General features: G+C 29.0%; 1 protein-coding gene across 8 annotated transcripts in view; it reads right to left on the reverse strand.

Annotated features, from left to right (window-relative positions):
• Nucleotides 1-1,508: 1,508 nt before the first annotated feature.
• Nucleotides 1,509-26,060, reverse strand: part of LOC142319365 (fatty acid hydroxylase domain-containing protein 2) — a 56,117-nt gene continuing 31,565 nt past the window's right edge. For all 8 annotated transcript variants that reach the window (XM_075356577.1, XM_075356575.1, XM_075356573.1 and 5 more), the window contains 5 exons: nucleotides 23,971-24,152; nucleotides 15,794-15,929; nucleotides 14,925-15,061; nucleotides 12,879-13,093; nucleotides 1,509-3,695 (listed from right to left, as the gene is read on the reverse strand). In XM_075356577.1, the coding sequence (XP_075212692.1) occupies nucleotides 12,937-13,093; nucleotides 14,925-15,061; nucleotides 15,794-15,929; nucleotides 23,971-24,152 (612 nt within the window). In that variant the 3' untranslated portion in view covers nucleotides 1,509-3,695; nucleotides 12,879-12,936. The remainder of the gene's footprint in view (nucleotides 3,696-12,878; nucleotides 13,094-14,924; nucleotides 15,062-15,793; nucleotides 15,930-23,970; nucleotides 24,153-26,060) is intronic.

Genomic DNA, 26,060 nt, shown 5'->3' on the forward strand with positions numbered 1-26,060 from the left:
TAATAGTATTTCTAATGAATTTTTATGCCCAGCAAAACCAGCAAAAGGTAGGGAAACCATAAAAACCTATCAATTACTAATGGGTAATGAGTAATGGGGGTAAATGGGAATTAAACTAATGCCAAGTACAGAAATTATTGGAGCTCATCTCTAGATTTACATGACAGTTATGTAAGTAAAACAATGACTGTTCATTGATTTTGCTGGCTACTGTCATACATTCATTTGAATGACAATGATACAATGCCTTGTAGAGATGACCTGAACAATGACAAACTCTACAAGGTAAGACCATTTAATTCTATTTGTCAGAAATTTTCAAAAAACATTTCATTCATCAGAAGTTATGACAGTGGATGAAGCCATGACAAAGTTTAACGGTAGGTCATTGTTAAAGCAATACTTTCAAAAACTGATCGAAAGAGGATTAAAATATGGATTTTAGCAGATAAAAGTAGTTGAGCATGGAAATTTTTATCTGTGTACATATATATATATATATATATATATATATATATACAGATTAAAAAGGTAACAAAGTAGAAAAAAAACTAAAGGGGAAATGTACTAAAATCTTTGACAGAAGAAATTCAGCTTAACAATCATAAAATATTTTTTGATAATTATTTCATGAGCCCCATACTACTAAATTATCTAAAATCAAAAAAATATTTATTCATGCAATACAGTCAATCCTAGCTGCAAAAATATGTCTGTTTTGCAAAATGAAAAAAATAATGAACATGGAGATTACCACTGGGCTACAAGCAATACAAGCTTAGCAGTTTTGAAGTAGAAAGACAATACAGCTGAACAATTGTTGTTAAATTAAATTACCATAATCCCAAAGAACTAACAACTACAAGAAAACTCAAAGATGGATCCCATGTAGTTGTTCAACACCCTGTTGTAAACAGACATGAATTGTGTTGGCAGATTGATCAATTACAAGGAACTTGCAAAATTGATCATAGAAGCAAGAAGTGGTGGCACCAAATTTTTTGGTACATCGTTGACATGAATGTTGTCAATACTTTCTTTGTTTATAACACATTAAACAAAAAAAAAAATATGTCCATGACAGACTGCTGAGGAGAAATATCAAGATGATGACACATGCGTTCGTATATGATAAGACATAGTACACTGCAGACAAATAAACAAAAAAGCAACAACTGCCAAAGTTTTGAAAAAAAAAGGCAAGAAACATCTGCATTTTATCGATCAACTTTAGAAAAGAGCTCTGCACATCAACCTGAAAGGTCTTCAAGGCGCAGGTGTACAAAATGCAGCACCAAAACAAAATTTAGAACAATGTGGGTACATTCAGTGTGCCAAGTGCAGTTATGTCTGCTTCTAGAAACTTGATCTGTCTTCAGAAAGTGATTCAGAGACATCTCCCTCTAAATCCTGAGGATACAGAAATAAAACCTGTTTCCATGACTACCATAAAGTTTGACCATGAGATAGGGCGGGACAAAATATGTACCACCATTGTAAATTTTGTAAATATACAAATTTTTGAAAAAAGAAATAAGTATTGATGTTTTGTACATATTTTAATGTTAAATAAAATAATTAAACATATTGCGCTGTTTTAATCTATTTGTGCATTACTCGTCTAAAAACCAATTCTGCCTTTGTACCTGAAAGAGATATGGAACAAGATATTCTCTTATTACTCTGAAATTATATGTTAATCTTTTTTTATTTTTACGTTTTATAAAGTAAGTTATTTAAAAGAAGATACAGATTAATCTGGCAATAATAAATAGGTCAAGATAATAAATTCTACCTTAGAAAATTAAGGTAGAATACAAACACTAAAAACACTGAATAGAAAGAGTAAGAAAAAAATTATAATCTCAAGTACAGGTAAAAAAACTGGAAAAACATAACAAAGGAAATAATGCATTATATGCATTAAAAGGAATAATTTGATAACACCCCTTTAGTTAAAAGATAAGGATACAGTACAGAAACAGAGGTTGCTAAGATTTGGAACCTCAGCTGAAATTTTAAACATTGAACAATGATGAAAATTTAACAGAAACAGAAAATTTAACAGCTAGTAACAGATTAACTCATTCAGTGATTCATTGTTTCTAAAGTTTTAAATGAAAATGATAATGATGATGTTATTGATGTAATATTAAAAATTCCAATAGGAGTTAAGATGTATGTATAATATATATACACACACATATCACAATAAGATAATTCTTTTTTTACAAACACAATAAAAATAGTAGATTTACCATCAATTATATAATTAGGGTTTATAATTTCAGGAATTACCTTAAAGATAACACAAACTTCATGTACAAGAATAAAAATCTTTAACACGGAGCTTTGAAATACTTTATTTTTAAAAAATTTTAAATAATAAGGCAATAAAAATTATATTACTTCCTAAAACTTAAACATTACGTAACATACCATTCCATATTATTTACACCGATCTAACATAAATCACAGAAAATGTTATGATAAAATTATTTTTATTACTTAAAATATATATATATATGTAGATTATCTAACAACAAACAACAAATCTGCATATTACAATTCACATTTATGTGTATTAATGTATTTACATGGTGTTTTTGTATGAATGGGCAGGTACAAACATTAAGTGAGTGTAATATTACTAAACTGCAACAAAAAAATACATTCTTAATAACTAGTACACAACTTTTAAAAAGATATTATAGTTACTTAAAAATCAACGTCATATGGACATTGCATAGAATAAGACATGAAAGAATGTGATCCGTCTAAATAATTAAAAAATGTATTCAAGAAATCAGCCTAATGTGGGTAACATCAATTTTTTTTTCTATAAACAGTCACTTCAATTAATTTGTTCTTATGTAACAAAGAATAAAGTTTTAATCTATCAACAACTAGCCAAAAGACGTCATACAAGAAAGAATAACAAAAATAAATAAAATTGTCATATAGCATTTATATAATATTTAACAGAAAAGTTTACAATTTTAATAGAAAAAGGGTTTTTTATAGAATAATACAATATATATAAATAATAATATAGAGCATTATATTTTCTGAATGTCATATGAGAGCCTCTTTAAATCCACAAAATCATCTACAATGAATGTGCACACTCAACCACACCGTTGCAATAATGGTAAAAAGCACTTAATTATACCAAAATAATAACACATAATTGAACCTAATTAAATTAAGTATTAAATATATATAATTCTGTGTAATATTTTGCATTTAGTTGCGAAATGAATCATTATGTTATAAATTAAAAACCAAATACCATATGTAAGTTCTAAACAAAATAGTGCTTTAAAAAATTTCTAGTAATAAGAATAATATAATACTAAAAATATTACATATGTAATATAGGAATACATAATGATAAAATAATATCAACAAACTATTAAAATGAAAAAAAAAAACCAGTCTTCATCTAGCCACTCAGTTAAAGCTGTGTAGTAAGTCAGTCATTACAAGCAGTTAAAGCCAACAGCAATAACATGTTGCAAACTTAAGACAACATGTATCACATCACATATCATATGAAAGACAACAATAAAATTAATAATATAATTAATTATACTTATAATTATAACAACACCGCACCGTAATTTTTTTAATAATTTAATATAAATATATTGTACCACATTAATTGTTTGCATAATGATAAACACAAATTTCACCTGAAAAAAGAGTACTGATTTATTATCTACAACAACAAATATATTATTTTATTTCTAGCTTAAGTATATAATGACATTCTTAAATTTTTTACCATGAAGATTTTATTTTCCTTTAAAAAATGGGCAGTTTAAAAACAACTTTTGTACCAATTTTCTGTTTTAATAATTATCCTTCTAAAACTTAAAAAAATGTGGAAACAGAAAATGTAACCACTAATAGATAATGTACTGAGATATTGCTATTATCACATCAAACATCTTTAAAACACAGAAAAAAATTAAACAAAAACACTTCTCTAAAAAATCTGCGATAAGAAAATAAAAACATCAATTTGTAAATTTTAAAACATTCCAATGTAGCAAAAAAATTCAGTAATTTTATTAATGCTAAAATGTCTAATTATAGCAAAGCAAAAGGAGCTGAAATATCAGCAGGGTATTGTTCACTGACAATGATAATTTCCATTTTTGAAATCAATAGTATTCTGGTCTCCCAAAAGACCAATTAAAACCCAGATTGCTGCATTATTTATTTTAGATCACTTGTAGTTTTCATGGATCAGACTGTAATTTTACCTAAACACTAAATATATAGACAGACTACGTTAATAATTAATACCTAAACAAAAGTAAGCAAATTGTTGGATTCACTTCATTTATATTTGATTTTTATAATAAATACAGTGATAAAAAAAATATATAACAATAAAAGAATTTAACAAAAACCTACTGAAGTTAACATCGATGAACATATCAATTTCTTTACTTTATTTTCTCCTTCAACACTGAAATAAACACTTTGATTGATTATGACAATTTACATATAATTTAACTCATCTTTATAAGACAGGTAAAAAATTAAGTTTATTGAAAGAAAAAATAAACACATATAAACTGCAAAAATTCATGATAATAAATTCTTTTAATGATTATCTTTTTTGACTTCAAGTTTTTTCTACGAACGTGGGATTTGCAGATTAAACAAATTATTTGACTAACTACCAGCAATTTTTTAATTTTCATTACTGAAAACTCAATTTGATCAAAGAATTGTAAGAAAAATTAGTATGTAGTGCCTAGGACTTGATCTTTAACTTTCCAAACTAGATCTTTCGCCAAAAGCTGTCACACATAAGTAATATAATCTATTCAGTTTTAGATTAATATATTAATTAACAAAAAGCATTATTTTAATGCATTAATTAGAAACCAATGCATTTTTCAACACAATTCAATATCCTGTGTAAACTTCATAAAGGAATCAGAGTTCAGCATCATATCCTATTAAGGTCTACATATTTCCAGTTGACAGTGCCTCTAGCAAAGATGGTGACTCCTAAATAGAAAGCATTTGTGTTCTGTAGTTTGGTAATGAGAATCAGATGTGCTGCGAGTTAATGAGTATTCCACAGAAAGTTTGGTTGTGATTTCCAAATGATAATAATATTTGTTGATGGCATAATCAATTTAAAATGACTGGATATCTGTGTAAAGGGAAGAATAGGGACGACAAAGTGAAGAAAATGTTGTACATATCAAGGAGTCTTTTTTACATAGTTCTAAAAAATTTATTAGGAAGAACAGCCGCAAACTAGCATTGCTAGTGTTGACAGTATGGAAAGTTTTTAAGGAAACGATTACATATGCATCTATACCATTTACAGCTGCTACAGGCTTATAGACAACACTATGCATGCCGACTCTACAATCAAATTGTTACAGCATGAAGAGGACAACCTTTTTGATCGTATTGTGTTTAGTGATGAGTCAACTTTTCATCTACACACATAATGTCTGTATTTAGGGGTCAGAAAATCTCGATGAACTCTTAAAATGCAAAAGGGACTCCCCTTTAGTTAAACACTTAAAGTACACATAAGTGTTAAGTGTTTTCTGTAGAATATCCTGACAGCAAGTTTATGGGTCATTCTTTTTTGCTGAAGCAGGCATAACAGGAATTGCTGCATATATACTCTTTCTTGAACTATAAGATGGACCAGAAAATTTTATTTTGCAACAAGATGGTGTGCCACCTCACAGGCTTAACTCTATATGAGATTGGTTGAATGACATTTTCCCTAACCACTAAATCAATCAGCATGAACCAATGACAGAGCTTATTTGCAGTGGCCGGTAAGGTCATTATATCTGACCTGACCCATTGTTATATTTTTCCTTTTTGGTTATATAAAGGATCATGTATATGTGGTTCTGTTATTTACTGATCTATCCAATTTTGGGCACAGGATTGAAGCAGCTTTCGTTTCCATTGCTCCAGATATAGGGATTAAAATACAGGATGAACTCTTCCTTTGGTTGGATATGTGTGCTGCATGATGGAAGGTGCTCATGTTGAACACTTATAGGGAAAACTGTAAGAGTTACTCTTTCATTTTATTTGTGATTCATTATTGTAAGTTAAAGTTAAGAGATATTAAGTAGCTTTAAACACGTGATATTCATTTTTAGAACACATATATGAAAAAGCCATCAAATTGGTGTAGAAATTAATTAATTTTTTTTTAAGTTTGCCATAAATTAACTTCGTTAAATTGTCAGTAAACAAATAAAAAAAAATAGGAAAAATTTCAGAAATGTGACTAATTCAAAACAAAAACGGACCAAAATTGGAAAAAATGTTTACAATGCTAAAATTAACTGTAACTTAAAATAGAAATCAATCACCTAACTACTGCCCTGAAATTTTGAATTATTTGTATATGTACACAAACATACTACTGAAATCCATTGTTGCAGCATAGCAGTGTAATTTATAAATTAAAAATTTACCTTAACATAGAGATTTAAATTTCATTTTCAAGCTTTTTTGTGCTATTCACTATTTTCCAGCAAAAATTTATGATTTTTTTTTACTATATAATTTTGTTTATAAATATTACATCCATAGGTTTGTTTTGTATGAATTAAAATATATCTAAAATAAATCAATCATATTTATGATTTTTATTTCTCTTATTAGCCCCGGGCAGGGGCTATGCCTCAACACTTTCGTATCCTCATCTTTGTGAGAATAACATTTAACATAAATACATTTTACTGATATTGTTATCTGATATTATTATTTGATCATAAATGATCACAAAATATTCTTTCATAAAATATTTCAATGTTTTATTAACATTTTGGCACGATGAACTTATTGTAGTGATTTTTTAGCTACAGCTCCATTTATCAATCTGCAACTTGTGGAACCAAAAATCATCTCAATAAGACATTTTCAAGAAAATTTTCTTCAATTTTTTAAAAAACTCTGTACTCAATAGCACTTGCGCAGTAAATTTTCACAGTTTACAGCCTTAATATTGGGGTGTAGAAAAGTTGTAAAAATTTCAAAAGGATTTACCACTGCCTTGAATTTCATTTTTATATGATGTTTTTATTTAAAAGTTATTTAAAAAAACAGAAATTTAAAAATCTTTGATAACCAATAACTTTAAATAATGATCGACAACATATGTTTTTTATTTGGCATACTGATGAATTAAAAAATTAATCTTTTACTATTTCAGAAAAAAACGTTCTGTAGCCAGATTTGTGCAATAGAAATGTGAGGTTTACTGCCGCATGAGCATTCGCATCAAAAAAGAAAAACATAAAAACCACCCTTGCAATAAATAGAAGCTTTCTGCCAAATTAGATTTTTTTGTATACAAATTTTGCATTTAATCTTGCATTTCAAAGAAATCGACTCTTTTTTTATACATATAGATAACTTTTTTCTTAGAAGTTTACACATTCCAATATTCATCATTTTTCTAATTATCGTCACTTTCATTTCATTTACTTATTTCCTTTTCTACATTAATTTTTATACAGACTATTTTTATAATGCATACAAAATTATTTTTTCAGTTTTAACTACTAACTAGAATTCCTTCTTGAAAGGTTTTCTCAATGAAAATTACTTTTCTGAAAAAGACACAGTCTACACTCAGAAGAAGATTATGACAGATGATTCTCAATTACCAATGACTTATATAATGTATTTAAATTATTGATATGTAAATAAAAAAATAAAAAATATTAAGTTACATTATTATATATTAACTTTATACCAATAAATTTTCACTGATTAACCTCACATATAAGAATATTCTCTTTGCACCACTACTCATTACTAACTTTAATGACTTTTGGTAATATAACAAACTGTTTCACATATAATTATTGTATGAGCAATAAAAAATTACTTTTTAGTTTAAATGTGGAAGAAGAAACATCTCAATAATAATTTAATTACAACTGCATTATAAAAAGGGCAGAAATATAAGAAAATCATTTTCTGATAAAAATTCACCTAAATTAATTTCATAATTGCTTATTTATATATATATATATTTATAATATACATATATATTTTCTATCAACATTATCAGTCAGCTGAACGAATATTTTAATTGAAGAATTTAATATCTAAAGAAAGGAATGAATTGAAAAACTCAATTCAAGATTACAGAAATAAATGCTATTATTTAACCAATGTATTGAAAAAATCTAAGAAGATTTGTAAATTTATCATATTTTAAAATTTACAGTAATTTATGGGATGCTGTAAAGATATTCATTCAAATTAAAAAAAAACTTTCATATTCATTAGATAAATAAGAATAACTGTGAGGATAAATATCAGGTCTTACCACTTCTACGGCAAGAATGTTTTTTAGTAGTGTTGGAATTTATTCACACATGCTATGCCTTCCGGACAATACAGAGTTTTTGTTACTTTTCAGATTAATAATTACCCAAAAATTATATCAGTTTGCAATTATCAACACTTAACTTCTCATTCTCATATTCAATTCATAGATTAATAAAAAAATGGTTCAATATGGATTTGGTAAACTTTTTTTTCTATAACTAATAAATTAGTAATGAGATCTAACAGTCTTCTACTTACGAGAGCTAATAAATAAATCCTAAATAGAAAGCATTGTACATAAAAAAATGGAATGTTCTGAAATTGAAATTTAATACAAATTTAAAACCATACAATACTTTTGCTAAGTAACTTAGTCTATATTAAAACAAAGGTTTATAGACTTATAAAATTAATAAATAAGGCTCTCAGAACTGAATGCTAACATTAGGGTTATTCGTTAAGTTCTCAACCTGACACAAAGATAGCCACAAGTATGATGACCAAATGACAATGATATTATCTAGTATGATCCTTAAGATGGCTTAACTACAAAGTTACAGACATGTGCGTTTAATTGCTTGCTAGCGGTGATCAAGTAAAATAAACAAGTTTTGACATTTTTTTTTAAAAATGGATAAAATTGAACTTTAAATTGTTATAAAGTACTTTACAAGAGAGTTAGATTCAATTTTAAAGAATTTTTGTCTTCATTTTTGATAGTAAAAAACAAAAATAAGCTACTGCATTTATACATGATCACATATTTAATCAAGATAATGAATACTCAGAACACCCAAAAACCACTACAACCAACAAAATCATAAAGATCTACAATGCTGTATTAAATAATCATAACTTAATATATGTCAACTTGCCGACATCATAAACATCCTGCTAGATCATGTTCATTATATTCTATACAATGTTTTGAATATAAGTTCCTCCAATTTCCTCTCAATGTATGCCTTACTTGTCAACAGTCTATCAAAAATGCATTTGACTGGAAACTTTTCAAAGGGTTTTAATTTATTTAAACGCAATTCCAATGAGTTTCTTCAATGTTTTATAACAGCAGAAAGATGAATTCACCATTACATACCAGAACCAAATAGTGGGTAGGAGCAGGTGAAAGTGCGCAAAAGCAAAGATATCATATACAAGAAAAGTCATGCTTACATTTTTTGAGATTCTTGTGGTGTAGTAGTCATAGACTACTGGAAAAAGGCAGAACCAGCACCAGGAAGTATTATGCTTCACCACTAGACTGAAGGAAGGGTGTTATTCAAGCTAAATATCCACACCTGTCCAAAAAGAAAGAACTCTTTCACCATGACAATGTGCCTGCACACACGTCTTGGGTTGTTGCAAAATTCTCTGATCTATATTTCAAAGTGTTTCTATGCAAATAAATTTGCTTAGAAAACCTAAAGAAATGGCTCACAGGATAAAAATTTGCTTCAAATGCAGAGCTGGATAAATTGCATTATACTAAGGATATTATAAAGTTGGAAAGTAGTTGATCTAAATGTATTGAATTGCAAGGTGATAATGCTGAAAAAGATTTTCTGAAAAATCTGGTGTTTTCTTTGTCAGTCTGATAACTTTCTGAATTACACTCTTAAAACTAACTATTTAAAAAAATAATACAACAGATAAAAAAAAAAAATTTAATTAAAGTTTATACCAAATTAAAAATAAATAAATAACATCAACTTCAAGTCAAACTTAAGAATTGAATAGAAATCGTGTGGTTGACGGTGATATTGAGAAAATAATACGAAAACACAATTAAAGAGAGCAGTATTAAACATATGTTAAAAAAAAAAAAACAGGTGGGACTGTGTCGGGGTGCAAGGCCACTGGTTAACCATGAAATGTTATTGACCTTAGATGAAGTTCTCCAACTTATCTGTAGAGTTAAATGAGAGAGCCACCATCGTATTTTTTAATAACAAAATTTAAAGTCTCAAATGGAAAATTTTAGTTCCTTCATTTGGCCAACCCTACAGATAAATTGGTTGGTCTGTATATCAGCGAGTCACTTTTAGTGTATTGGAGTGAAATAAAAACGAGACAGTGACTACACTAAATTTAATTTTAACATAAAACAGACACTAAAGGGTACATCATATTTATTTCCACTAATAATCGACGACAATTTTGTTCAACATTGGTCTGCAACATGAGAAGTAAGAGATGTAAGGCATAATAAGCAGCAATAAAGGTGCTCGCGCTATCAGCATCGTTCACTGAGCGTACCGTGCCAGCTTTGCAACACTCCCAAAACAGTCTCGGCACCAAATACTGGTGTACCTGTGCATGCCCACAACCTCAGCTTTCCACTGTGCATGCCCATAACCTCAGCTTTCCAACAATATGTGTAATTTATATTTCCTGCTGACTTTTTCATGGGCTGAGGCTGACTGGATTTTTATACTTTTTTTAATGTTTACTTTAATTTTTTATACATAAATATTGTCCAAAATACACTTATTACTTAAATCAATCTAAATATTGTCCAAAATACACTTATTACTTAAATCAATCTAAATATTGTCCAAAATACACTTATTACTTAAATCAATCTATCTCAACAAACTTTAAATATAAACACACGAATCATCACACTTCCGGTCTAAGTTGTGAGCTATACTGAATAGAAATGAGCGAAAGTACCAGTTTGGCCGATCTGCACTGAGCCTTCTCCCAACCCTCTTGCCAGTGATGCAAACTCAAGGTTGTATTGGCGGCTGACCATGTAAGTTATAAAATGACACCGCACTTACGTCTCTTGAGACTAATAGTTAGGGAGTTATTAAGGTAGGATGATATAGACCTTTTCATTACACTACAAATTTCTGTTCTGGTAATCATATGTTTCGGTGTGATTTTAAAGACGTTTCACATCAAAAAGTATAATTAAAATTTGTTTTGTTGAATATATATTTGGTAATATATATTTGGTATATCTTTAGTTTTATCTGAAATATACCAGGCGTATTCATAAAGTAAGGGTCGTTTGGTCATGCAAGAAGAGGAAGTAGTTGCTAGGTGCACGGTTTGGACTATATGGAGGATAGTCAAAAAGTTCCCAATGAAAATCTTAAATCTTCTTCTTCTTCGTGGTTAAGGCAGCGGTGTAGGATGCGTATTGTTGTTTGTAACAGAGGATTACACCGGACGACAGTTTCCTGCGTCGTCTATTTTGGATTTCACTTCTTAGTTTGGTGAGCATTTCACAGAACACGTCAGCTATAATTGTTGATCCACATTCCATTAAATCAACCAAAATGACACCCTTTTGTCTCACAAAACGGTAGCCAGTATTTTTTGACTTTAGTACGGAGATTGCTTAACTTTTTAGGTTTTGGGGAATTTGAATGGCACCACTGCATTGAATGTTGTTTTGATTCTGCATTGGAGTAGGATACCCATGTCTTGTCGCCCGTAACAATTTGGGTAAACAAATCATCTCCATCTTGTCAATAGCGCTCCAAAACGCTCATCCACTGTACATTCTTTGCTCTTTACGTTGGTCGGTGAGCATTTTTGGTACCCACCTTGTACACAGTAAGTAATATCTGGGTTTTTCTGTGACAATCGTGTAGAAAGAGGTGCGTACAACATGCGGAAATTCATCAGCCAGAACACTAATCTTCAATCGCCAATCACATTGCAGTTTTAAGTTCACTTGTTCAACGATTTCATCGGTCTGAGTACTGGGCCTGCCACTCTGCTCTTCGTCATACACATTTGTGTGGCCATTTTTAAAGTTTCAACACCATTGTCTAACCTTTTCTTCACTCATTACTGTAGGTCCATACACTATGACAACTCCCTATGAATTTCAGCAGCTGAATATCCTTTTGGACACAAAAATCTAATCACAGCACGCACTTCACAACTAGCGGAGAAACGATTCTCTCAGACACTGCAATTTGCATAAATTTGAACAAAAGTACTTTAAATATCGGAATGACAAGTTGATCATATATTATAGCAAATCATTGTATTATAATAATTCAATACTTACCAATCATAAAATAAAAATAATAAATAATAATTAAAAATATCTCTGAACTAAAAATCTTCCATTTACTTTGGAAAATTCTACAACAAGACAATCAGAGGAACTTGTACAAAATAAACAAATAACATCTATCTATATCAATGAATTATCAAAATTGATCCATTTGGAGAAAAGTAAGGACTGTATTTACTTTTTAATTAATAAACATTTAAAAAGAAATTGTTGAGAACATCTTGTTTTAATTGGAACCAATTAAAACGATTTGCTATTTTTTGTTCATGTAAATGAAATGTTTATTTTTAAAGTGTTTAACACAATTTAAATTTTTCAATTTTCACTGACACTAATACCATAGAATATATATCAGATGAAATTTTGACATGCAATTCTTAAGAACGAATAACTGCAATCAGTGACTTTTATCATTGTTAATGGGATATTATTCTTAAATTTGTGTCTACAAACTATTTGGAATATACATAAAACCATTTACCTGTTCAATTTTTTTTTTGATTCTGAACTACAGCAGGTAAACAAAATCTATTAAATTTTTATTGCTTCCACTTTGGTTCATCAGGGTAAGCTTCACGTGCTGGTACTAAACTTAACATTGTAAGATGTCTGGCATAGTTGCGTGAACTACGGAAAACAGTATCTGTACCGTGCAATCTATCTAACACACCGAGCACACCGTAACATTGATTGAATCTAAAAAAACAAATCGATAACCAATTATGAATAATTTATATTTATAAATTTGTTTATCATCAACAATTAAATTGTATCAGTTTTTAAACTTCTAAAATAAGAAAAGTTCAATTTTAGATATCTAATATTATTTATTAGAAAAAAAATTAAAAAGAAACAAATTTTAAAAGAATTATACATGTTATGTAGCTTGCAGTTATGTAAAATATTTAAAAAAATATACTTATGCTCATCACAAAAAAAAACACATCAGATTGGAGCATATAATTACCATTCTTATGTACAAAGTTGATAGTTCAAACCATTATATTTTTAACATTAAGAACTCCTTGACGCTATTCCCCAGCCACCATTTTGTTGTTGGGATCCAATTAACAATATATGTGGCTTGACAACTCACGGATATAATAGTTAGGTATACTGATTATAAAACAAGAGATAGCCCCAAATCAAGAAAGCTACACAAGATGTTGAGACTTCCAGAATATCATGTAATAAAATACATGCATGCGTGCATGTACACACACACACACACAAAATACATATTATATATATATATATATATATTTATTACATTACAAACAATTTAGATTAAGCAACAAATGCTATAAAATAATAAAATTACTGATAAGAATATAAATAATACAACAATATAAATTCTAATGCTAAGCTGAATAAAACAGAAATGGCAAATAGATTAAAACTAAGTTTCTAAAAATAGTGACTGAAATCTATTTAATTTGGTTAATTCCAGTAAACATTCACAATTTCAATAAATATGGCTTTCCACATTGTGAAGAAAATTTTTTTAATCAACTTGAAAACCGGTAAGCAAAAATTCCGATTTAGAAATTTTTTTCTAAAGCTGTAAACCTTAACTACATATTTAAAATTCTCTGTATCTTTTAAGTCAGACACATCATCCTAGAACTTAACATTTAATTTTTAAATTACTGTTCATGCACCTAAGGTAGCAAAAAAAATTAAATCTCAAAATCTGCCAGATATTTCTGTTTATAATTTTTGAATATCTTATAAACTCTAATGTAATTTTATAATTTTTAAATTATAGAAGTTTATTTTTGAATAAGAGTAAAATATTGAGATACTGTTTTGAAAGTAATCATTACTAAATTACATGTTCCAAAATATATAGTATAGTAATCTCATAATTTTTTAAAGAGTGAAAATTGCACAAGGAAGTTGAAACTAACAAAGACACTGAAAAATCTGATATTGCAGCTGCAAGCTGCAATATCAAATTTTTCAGTGTCACCTAACCTACAGTATTCAGACAGTATTCAAGAATTTCTCATAATTTCAATAAAATGGCCAATATTACTAAAATAAAATATTTACTTGTAAATTTTTTTCTGCATATCCCTTTTTTTTAATTTAACCGATTCTGAGCTCTAAAAATGTATTAAAACATCCCCTTCAGTACAAACAGAAAGGAGCCATAATAGTAATAATGTATTCAAAATTAGTAATAGCATGACCAAACAGAAATTTTTTAAACATCAGAGGAAACATGAGATTGCACTTAGTATATTAACTAACCACTCATTAAGAATAATAAGTAAATTTGAAAAACTATAAGTGTGCAATTCTTAAAACATTGTTACAAACTTACAGCTAGCTCTAAACATAATTTTTTATCTCATGTAAAAACATTATCAACTTTAACAATAATGCTATAAATAGTATTTTTCATATTTATTTTTGTTACTTCATTGCTTTAGGCAATAAACTGCTTTTATTTTAATTAAGTATCCTATCCAATTCATGCAAATCCATTAACGTGTAATTATGAAAGTAAAAATTTACTAACTTCAAATGATGAAAATCATGTGCTTCAGGTGAAGGAAAAAATGGCCAATGGTAACCAGAATGTGCATTTAGTGTAGAAATAATTGCAATAGCAAACCAAAGGTATGCAGTAGCAACATGAGACCCAGCAATAAATACCTGAAATAGAGAAAAATGGATTTAAATTTTTTTTACATAAAAAAATATAAATAACTTCTGAATGCAATGAAGATTAATCTAAAGAAACATATTTGAATGATACTGGTCATTTGACAATAAACTCAAAAACCAAATTATTTAAATGCACTTCTTAAGAATGCAAATCACTGGCCGATTAATAATAAGGAACTATAATATAACTCTCTTCTTTGAGGAAATCACATTAATTTTACAGCTGAGTACCTGTAAAATAAATACTTTTAAATAACAATTCTAAAATTGTTTCCTCCAAAAAAAAACCATACACATGCATATGTTTTAAAGAACACTCCTAAAAAAAAAATTAATAATTCCACAGAAAAAAGGTGTCATTTAAAAAAAAAAAAAAAAAAAAAAAAAAAAATATTGTGACCGACTAAACATTTTTTTTTACTTATTAGAACAGCATTTATTATTTTTTATTAAAAAATTGAGAGTTTTTGTACTCACACAAAGTGCAAAAAATTAACTTAGTACACAAATGTACCTAATTGGAGAAAAATGTACTGAGAAAAACTTTTTTCTTGCAGTGAAAAAACAAAGTTGTTTCAGGTTAAAAAGCAACTTACATCTAAAAATTGTAGAAAAAATAAATAAATAAAAATCTAGTAGAAAAAAATCAAAATTTAACAAGGTACCATTAAATATTAGAAAAATCAACAGAAAAATGTATAAAGTAGAAATAATACTTACTCCTAGGAAAGGCGGTAACAGGTTACTAAATATATGTTCAATAGGGTGACAATAAATAGCAGTGACTGCAATAGGAGCTGTCCATTCATGATGCTGTTTGTGTATATGCTTGTATAACATTCTACTGTGAAGTAACCTGCGATGAAATGAAATATTTATTATTTTCTAACAAAAGTTTAACATTTTTTATTAAAAAAAATAAGATAAAAAAGGATAATTTTACCATTTTATGAAAAAATGTAACCTATTTTTTAGGTTTAGCAATCTAAACAAACTGCAAATGAAGAAGAGGATTAAAATGAGGGGATAGAAAAGAGAGAATCATGAATATGAAGAGGTAAACTTAATCATTAGAAGACCAGTTGATTGCAAATTTCAATGAAAAAACAGCATAAAAGACCAGTGATGAAATATCATCAGCCGGTCATTTGTCAAAAATTTGTAATAAATAATGAAAATCATTCAATAATCTTGAATAAGAAATATACTTTTAAATATAAATAATGATAACACAATCAATCTGCTTTGCAAAATACATTCATTAAAGCATCATTAAGTTGCGTAACTTATAAGCTGTCAACATTATTTTAACCTTTTCATAATGTGATGTATAGCTGATGTGATATGTTTTAGCAATTTTACTTCAGTAACAGTAAGTGAAATATTAATATGATAATTATAAATAATACACTTATTTTTATAGTTATTTGGTAGTTTTAATTACTTTTGTGTATTATACATATAGACATTTTCAGTTTGCTTAAATGGTGAAATGTACTAATAAATAAGAAATGTTTACAACAGCATTTAAAGGATCACTTAAAAACATTTTTTTTTTCATTTTTACTTCAATATTCTTAAAGATCCGTTTATTCAAACAAAATATCTTTACTATTATTTACACTGATTATGTATTAATGACAGGGAACAAGAGAGAATAAATTTTAAAATAAAAAAATTACTTTCATTAAACAACCAATTACCCCTAATTAATCAAACATTTTTGTTTCACAAAATGTAAGTGTTTCAGATGGACAGTGGAACACAGATTATATAACTTGTGTGAGCATAATACACTGAACCAATGGCAGCAATTGATATGTCAAGAAGGAAAGGCTTCCAGTGTTTATTATTTAAACAGAAACCAGTCATTGATTTTCCAAAAGTTTTTATATTAACAATCAAATTTGTGAGGCCTTTAGTCATGTGTGTAAACTGAACTGAAAATTTGTTAAAGAACTTGATATAAATGAATTGTTACACATTGTAGTTCACTTCAATTTTTCCACCAACTTGGTATATATATATATATATATATATATATATATATATTAAATCCACCAGACACAGTTCAATAAAAGGTAAAAACAATCACCTACCTGTTTGTAGTGCTTTCAGAGCTTTAACTCAATCATCAGCAGACCAGTTTTATAAAATATACATGATTATATATAAAATATAGGTTAAAAAAATAGTTTTTTAAAAACTTCCTATTTCCACCATGGTAAGATATAGAATCTGACTATCTACTTATCCATGATAAGGTAGTATTTTTATTTTACCAAGATGTATGTAGGAAGTTTTTAAATAGTATGTATATATAAATATATATACTAATGATTTTAAATTTAACTGTTTTTTTTTGTTTTTTTAAAAATATATATATGTTCTTAACTATATATCTTATTTATAATTAGAAGTATTTTATAAAACTGGTCTGCTTATGATGAAGTTAAAGCTCTGAAAGCGCTGCAGACAGACAGGTGAGTATTCTTACCTTTTATTGAGCTTAACCTGATAGATTAAAATATACAAATATGTATACATACATACATACATACAGACTGGGTATAAAAGTTTGGTCTTATGATCACCTCGAACCAAAATGTATAAAATTTCTGTTTCTTTAAAATCTCCAAAACTACAAGATCAATTTTACTGAAATTTAAATGTGCTGCAGTAGTATATCTGAAGTTGTGCACATGAAAATTTAAGTAAGATTGGTTGAGTCATTCTTGAGTTATACTCAAAGTCAAAAGAATCTGAACTGGCCAAGCTAGAAGTTTGGTTTGTTGTGATACTGCAAGTTGGAACATTGATGTTTCTTTATCCGCAATATCTATTAATAGCAATATTAAACCAAATTAAAAAAAAAATATTAAAACCAAATTAAATTAACGAAAAGTTGGTATTTTGCAGAACGGCACAAAATTTTTTTTTTTACTTATTCAAGAGCTAAATTTCATTTTTTTACTTTCCTACTATATATTTACGCTGTGTAACTAAACAGTACATTATATATTATATAAAGAAAAATATGGTAACTGTTGTTTCAAATTTTTGCATGTTGGAATGTTTCAGATGATATTTTATGATCACCTCAAACAAAAAAACAAATTACAAACATACTTTTTTCAAAGGAGATTTTCAAAGCAACAATTTTGAAACTATTAGCTAGATTTTTAAACATTTACTTTAGGTTCTAAGAAAAACTAAGTTAGTATTTACTAATTTATGGTTATTGAACACATTTCTCCCTCCATAAATTTTGTTAATGTTTATTTAAAAATTTTTCAAATATTTTTTTCCTTAAGATTACAGCTTGGAAATGAAATTTCAATACTAATAATAATCATTATATTATAAATAGATTTGAGTAAATATTTTGATAATTATTAATTTTTGTAAATAAAAGTAATGCTTTTATCAATATGTAATTATGAATGTAATTTATACCAATCATACATACTTTTAGAATTTTTTTAAAAATGTACCTAAGAGTGAAATAGTTTTAATCCCTTTTTTTATACAATATTCTTAAATATGTTTTATACTTGTTTATTTTACTATTTACCTTAGAAGAACTTTCTACCTTATTAGAATTAGTGAACCTTTTTCAATGGAAATCTTTTTTGTTACTATTAGTATGTATATTATTTTTTACAATCCTAATATTATAAATGTGAATGTGAGTTTGTTTGTTTGTTACGCTTTCATGCAGGAACTACCTAACCGATCATCATGAAACTTCGTACACATATTCTCAAAGGTATTGCGAAGGACATAGGACACTTTTCAGTAAAAAAAAAAACAACATTTTTTCGGGAGGGTAGAAAAATTTATATTGGTAGGTATGATCGTCCGACAAAAAATTTGACCAAATTCAACGCCATCTGGCGTTCCAGTAAGTAAATGAAATAAAGTGCCAATCCAACACTGTAATACCGACGGTCAAGTCACTATTCAATTGAGTATAGTGCTTCTGCTGTTTCGAATCCTTTTATATTTATTGTTATTCTTCTGTCACTTCTAAGCAATACTAAACATTTTCTAAAATGCCTCGGAAGTGCAAATCTAACCTGCCCAGAGATTCATCACGGGCCCGGGCAGCAAAAGTTGTTCGAATTCAAGAATCTTCCGCTCACACAGAAGTAAGATGACAACAACAAGCGAGGCGACAATGTGCTTTGAGGGCTGGTGAAAAAACTTCTCAGAGACAGGAAAGGTTAGACAAGCAAGCTGAACGCCAAGCTACCTTAAGAGCAGCTGAAACACCAATTCAAATAAAAATTTGTTTTTATAAAGACAAGTTGAACAGCAGGCAGCTATAAGAGCAAGAGAAACTCCAGAACAATCACAGGCAAGAAGAGCCGTTCATGCAGAAATGCAAATCACACGCCGTCAAAATTTCATGTGTAACAATTGGTCTGTATTTCATAATTCTGGATTTCAATATGATCCTTCACTTGAATACCATAAGCATTCTTTAATTGGTATTGGCTCAATGAATAGAAAATATCAGCATTGCGATGTTTTGAAATGGAAAGATGAAACTGCTGGAATGTGCTGTTCCAGTGGTAAAGTTTCACTTCCTTTACTTGGTGAACAAGAGGAGCCTTTGGAAACTCTATATTTAAGTGTTACAGATGAATCGAAGCAATTTTTAAATAAAATCAGAAAGTATAACTCTTGCTTCCAAATATCATCCTTTGGAGTAGATAAAGTGATAAGAATGCCCGGATTTTCACCAACTTTTATTGTACAAGGACAGATATATCACCAAACTGGATCACTTTTTCCAGCAGATAATGAACAGCATAAATTTTTGCAGGTGTATTTTATGGGTGATGAAGAAAATGAAGTAAACCGTCGTTGTCAATATATTGATGGAGTTGAAAGAGATACAGTATTAAAAATTCAACGAATGTTACACAGCCACAATTTGTTGGTAAATACCTTTAAAAGTGCAATAGAAAACTGGCCTCCGAATAATTACATAGTGGTCATTCATGCTGATCGGACTCCACGTAGCTAACATGAGAGGCATTATAATGCGCCAATGATCAGTGAAGTTGCTGTTTTGGTTACTGGTGACCCATGCTCTCCACAAGACATAGTGTTACGGGCACATGATAATACACTGTAATGCGTAGCCGATACTCATAAATTTTATGATGCTTTGCAGTACCTGTTAATTTTCAGTAAAGGTGAGCCAGAATATCATTTCAATATTCCAGTCATTAATCCAATAACAAGGCAGCCAGTTCCCAATAAAAAAGTTTCCTGCATGGATTTTTATGCGTATCAGATGATGCTTCGAGAGCACGACTTCAATCTCCTTTCGCGGTCAAGGCAACTCTTTCATCAATTCTTGGTAGATATGTATATTAAAGGAGAGAGCAAACGCCTTCGTTACATTTCTATAAACCAGACTAAATTACAAGCTGAAAATTACATTCATCTACAAGATGCGATTAGCGCAGATTGTAATATTAGACCTAATGACATAGACAAGATGGTTATTCTGCCTTCTACTTTTGTGAACAGTCCCTGTTATCTGCATGAATACACTCAAGATGCTTTTGCTTATATACGAACTTAAGGCAGGCCTGACCTCTTTGTAACTTTTACCTGTAATCCTTTGTGGCAGGATGTAACTAAAGAGCTAATGCCCGGGCAAAAAGCCACTGATCGACATGACATAGTTGCTCGCATATTTTGTTTAAAGGTTCACCGCGAGTAAAAGCTAGTATAATAATAAAACATAAACACTAATGAAAAGAAATAAACATCAGCCAACAAGCAATCAACTGCAAATGTTTGTAGGGTAAGAGCCCAATTGATATCAGATGGTGTTGCCTTATTTTAACTCATTCTGTCAACCTACCTTGCCTAATTTTTATAATTACTTTCACATAATAGTCATTTCATGGAATACATAGAAAATTCAAATCAATAAACATTTTTTGTGTATTGAAACAAAAACAAGATTAGTGAAAATTAACATATTAAAATTATGTTACAAAATTGGAAAATGGGCAATGATAAACAAAAAAAAAATTATCTTCTAATTTTCAAAATTTAATTATAATTTTTATAACAATATCAGAATATTTAATTCATAAGTATTTTCCATCTAGTATACAATATATGAAAAATTAAAGTTCTAAAAAATAATGAATATGCTTTTCATATTTTAAGAGAAAAAAAATTACCACACAGCCTTTAAGTACAGTTACACATTATCTACAGATGATGTACATATTAAAAGTATACTCTGTTATAGAAGAAATATAATGGTTATATCAACATGAAAAAATCATTTTACACACTGTACATCAACTATCCCTCACAGGCATTGACATAAATTTTTTTGGTGAAATTCTTTTTCACAAAAAAATTATTTCACCATTGTTATAGATATTAAAAACTGCAGCTTTGAGAAAACCACTGTTACAGTGAATTGCCTATTATCTTGATTTGTATCTATTTATTTATGTTTCACTCAAAAATATCAAGCCAATTTTAATAAACTGGTCTTATAAATCTAATTTTTGGAAACTCATCTAAGTACTTATTTGTAGATATATTAAAGACTATATTTCCATTCAAATAACAGCTACAAACCTTATTACAGATGTATTATGTTTTTGAATCTAATTTTCATTAGTTTAATAGATAGAAGTTTTCAAATTAGATGATGGAAAAAAATAATTATATTTCTCCTTAATTTTTATTTTATTAGAATGTTAATGAATAAATAAGCAGAAATAAGTAATTATCTCAAAAAAAACCTTAAAATTACTATAATGTTAACTTGAGATTAAATTACTTGATTAAGCTAGTTTTCTAAAGTATTTAAAGGGATAGTAGTACCTCACTGATACTGCAATCAGTCAGCTCACTTGTTTACATTTATGTAAAGGGTTAGGTTAGTCCAACCTGTGTTTTTTCTCTGTTCATATTTATAAGTGAACATTAATTACTTTCGAGTTTATTTAATTGATTATATTAATAATTTATGTTACAAATTTATGAACTTATTTTAAATAAATGATTTCCTAATTTAGTACATATGTAGTAGTTTATGTCTCAGGTTATATTCCACTCATTCTTACAACTAATCTCTCTTAATCAAGCATAGAATTCCACAGTTCATTGGGCTACTCACCAGATATGGCTCCTTGTGACTTCTGGTTATTTCCCAAGCTGAAGATACTGCTGAGACAGTTAAGAAAGATAAGATTTGATAGCCCGGAAGATATAATGAGCTTGGCAGTAACACAGCTGGTACCCATTTCAAAAGGGGATTATGACAAATAATTGCAACAATGGAACTGGGCTAAATGTGTGGAGTCACAAGGAGATTACTTCTAGAGAGACTAAAGTTATTAGGTAAGCTAATTTATTTTTCACAGCCTATGTTCTGTCCACTTTTTAAACAGACATCATAGATTATTTTTCCATTTACTTTGCCTCCACATAAAGTAATTTACATTCAAATACTACAAACCTACTTGTTCCATTTCATATGTTATAATTGTGGGTATATAAACTTTTATTAACATCTACCTGCTTTAAACTGATTCCTGCTTAATAAATAAATATTGAGGGAAGGATCAATAGTAGATAAAAAAAAATTGCCTACTGGTTTCATATATCCTTATTCTTAACTATACTTAATGGCTTTTTCTGTAGAACACATGGTCATTCCCAAAGAAGTATTGATCAATTATTACACAGAACTTCACTATTAATAACTACTCTATATTATTACTATTATTTTTTTTTATACATTAAGATTATTTTCATGTTTACTTTTAAAGCTTATAAATGATTTTTTTTCACTTACAATCGTTCAAGAGATGTTACATAGCTGAACATATATATCTTCACTAGTTAACAATGTGAATAATTTCCTATTTTGACACTTTGTTTTATTAACCAGTACACTTTATGTGTGCATGTTTCTTTTGTGTTTTCTGTGTGAGTGTGCATGCATGCATGCATGTATGTGTGTGTGCGTGTGCACATGTAAAATAACATGTCATGAGTCATTCATAATAAACGCATAAAAAGTACTAAAGATGAAAATTTATACACCGCTTCTTCTTACAGTGTAAGTGCACACTAAGAAAGGATTTTTTTTTAATTCTCAGTTTAAAAGATTAAAATGGAGTTTTTAATTTTTTTGAAACATAACTATTTTTTCTAATTTTATGCTAAAAAATTACGATACCAGCTTGATTTTTGGTGTGTGTAATCTTTTTGTGAATATCTAAAAACAAATTTGTAAATTTTCTGAAATTCGACATTGAAAGAGATGAAGGAAAGTTAAAAAATTTTGAAAAATTATTGCAAATTTTCCTCATTTTCTACTATACAAAATGAGAAAGAAATTCAGTAGATTTGGGCTTATAAATGCTGTTCAGATAAATATCTAAAAAAAATTTCCGGGTTTTTTGAATTTCAATCTTTTAAAGGTGCGATGTTGTACAGTGCAGCGGCTCAACCAACACAGCCAATGCCACTGGTAGTGTATGTCTGATGCGACTGGCTATACCTGACATCAGTTACTTGACTAAAAACATAAAATTACTTGGCTAAAATTCACCGCAACTGGAGATGCAAGTACCTGTACAGAGAGGGCAAAGCCATGATGGGAATGCTAGTATATGTATATTATGTACTTATAAATTTGTATATATTATACTGCTAAGATTATTTAAAGCTAATTTACTCTCTGATACAAAGCAAAGGTTTTATACAAACACAAATTAACAGAATAGTTTAATAGATGCAATTACACAAAATCAATTTTCTTAATTTTTAAACAAACATATATTTTAATCATATGATAAACCTTTAAAATTAATAGATATAATACAAACACTCACCTGTGAGAATAATAAAAACTGATTTCTTCAACTAATATATGCAATGCTAATTCGGCAAGTACCCAATGAAATGTTGGCAATTCTCTTAATGGAGGGAATCCTCTCCATTTCATTAAATGATAACTGAAGTACGAAACAGGTAATCCAACAATTATTTGATTTAACACTACAGATCCAATAACCTGTAACAAATATTTTAAACATATATTTAAAAATGAATCGATATCAATACGGAAATCAAAGAAACAAATGGTTACTGCAGGACACTGGTGAATCCTATGGTGTAAGGATGAACCTTAAAAAAAAAGAACCAAGTCATATGTTTGCCAAGGAAAGAAAGATTTTTGCATCTGGAGAACTAGAACATGTAAGTGATTACATATATTTTGGCCAAAGTATGTCAATTGAGGTTAATACAATCAAAGAGGCTGAACAACGAGTTGCACTTGGGTGAAAGGCAGAACATCTTTTAAAAAAAAAAACACATTCGCCTTTTGCTTTAAAAAGAAAGTTTTTGATCAATGCATCCTGCCAGTCCTTACCTATGAAAGTGAAACTTGGACGTTAACTGTTCATTCATTACAGTTGTGGGTAGCACAAAGAAATATAGAATGATGTATACCTGGAATTACCATAGAATTACAGATAGAAAGACCTGTGAATGGATCAGAGAACAGACAAAAGTACATGATATCATGTATCCTCATAACGATGATAATTGATGTGGCAAACACCTTTGGAAGTATGTTTATTTCACTTTCACCTACATCATCATATTGTCCCGAGTTTATCAGGCATAAGTTGCAGGTAGAAAGTGTGCCATTTGTTATCAAGAGATTCACAAAATTAATAAAACAATCCTTTTTCTTTTGATAAGCTACGGTATACCTTGATTTTTTTTTTCAGGGCGAAAAACACTTTTGCATTACCATTGCCCAGACATGATGTATTTGTTATAAGAAACTAAATGTTAAAAATTCACAACTAAAAATTAAAACTCAGCAACATAAAAATACACTGTCAAATGAAAAACACCCATAGTGTACGCTAAAATCAAAATAAAAACAAAGATATATCTCAATTAAGATAATAAAATTACCATCTGCTTTATGGAGAGTGGCATAAATAGCTGAAACATACTACAGTAATTCAAATATTTGAATATAAATGGAATTTGAATATAAATGGAAATCATAAAACATACGATAACTTAGTTTCATTATTACTTAGAATAGTTTGCATGTTAGCCCCTAGATTAAATTTGTGACGCACTGCCGCATAACAGATACAATCAACAAGGATGTGGTGCACTGTTAGTTGGCAGTCACTGCGAGTACAAAGAGGTATATTTGTTTGTGTCATCAGATATCCATGAATGAGCCTAGTGTGCCCTATTCGTAAACGGCAGATAATAACCTCCTATTGACAGTTATTTCTGCATGAAGAGCTCCATGGTAAAATAGTGTTCTTAATTGGGCGAAGTTTATTGTTCATGGTATTATCCCATTCACTTTACCACTCATTGTGACAAACAAACAGACATCATTGAAGCAACATGACTGGTAAAAGTAGGCTGAAAACAAGCTCTTCTTTTGCCACACTATCTACGTGTTCATTGCCTAAAATTCCTATATGACTGGGGATCCAGCAGAAGCTGACTGTGGTATTAAATTTACCCATTTATGAAATAACACTGAATCTCACAAACAACAGGGTGTCTGGAGATGATGATTGCGCTATGAAGTTGGACAGTCTTACATGTGTGAACTGTAAATATTTGGGCAAGGACAATAAGCACCCTGTAAACAGTAAGGACTGTGGATGTTATTGAGGACTGTCAACATGTACCTCAATTCATTAGATGGTTAAGTTTGGGCAGTTAAATGCACAGGGTGCTTACATTGCTCAACTCGAATTAGGTGAGGTCGCCCTGCAAAGATGATTAGATGTGTTGCTTCAACGTCTGTAACCTGTGTCAGGAGATCTGCCAGGTTTCTCCCACTCAAAAAGACTTTATTGTGGTTCCAACGGTACGTCTACTGTTCTGTGTAGGAAGGAACTTGATTGTGTCTTCGTGCAGCAGCTCTCAG

Source organism: Lycorma delicatula, chromosome 2, assembly GCF_047948215.1.
Source record: "Lycorma delicatula isolate Av1 chromosome 2, ASM4794821v1, whole genome shotgun sequence".
Taxonomy (NCBI): domain Eukaryota; kingdom Metazoa; phylum Arthropoda; class Insecta; order Hemiptera; family Fulgoridae; genus Lycorma; species Lycorma delicatula.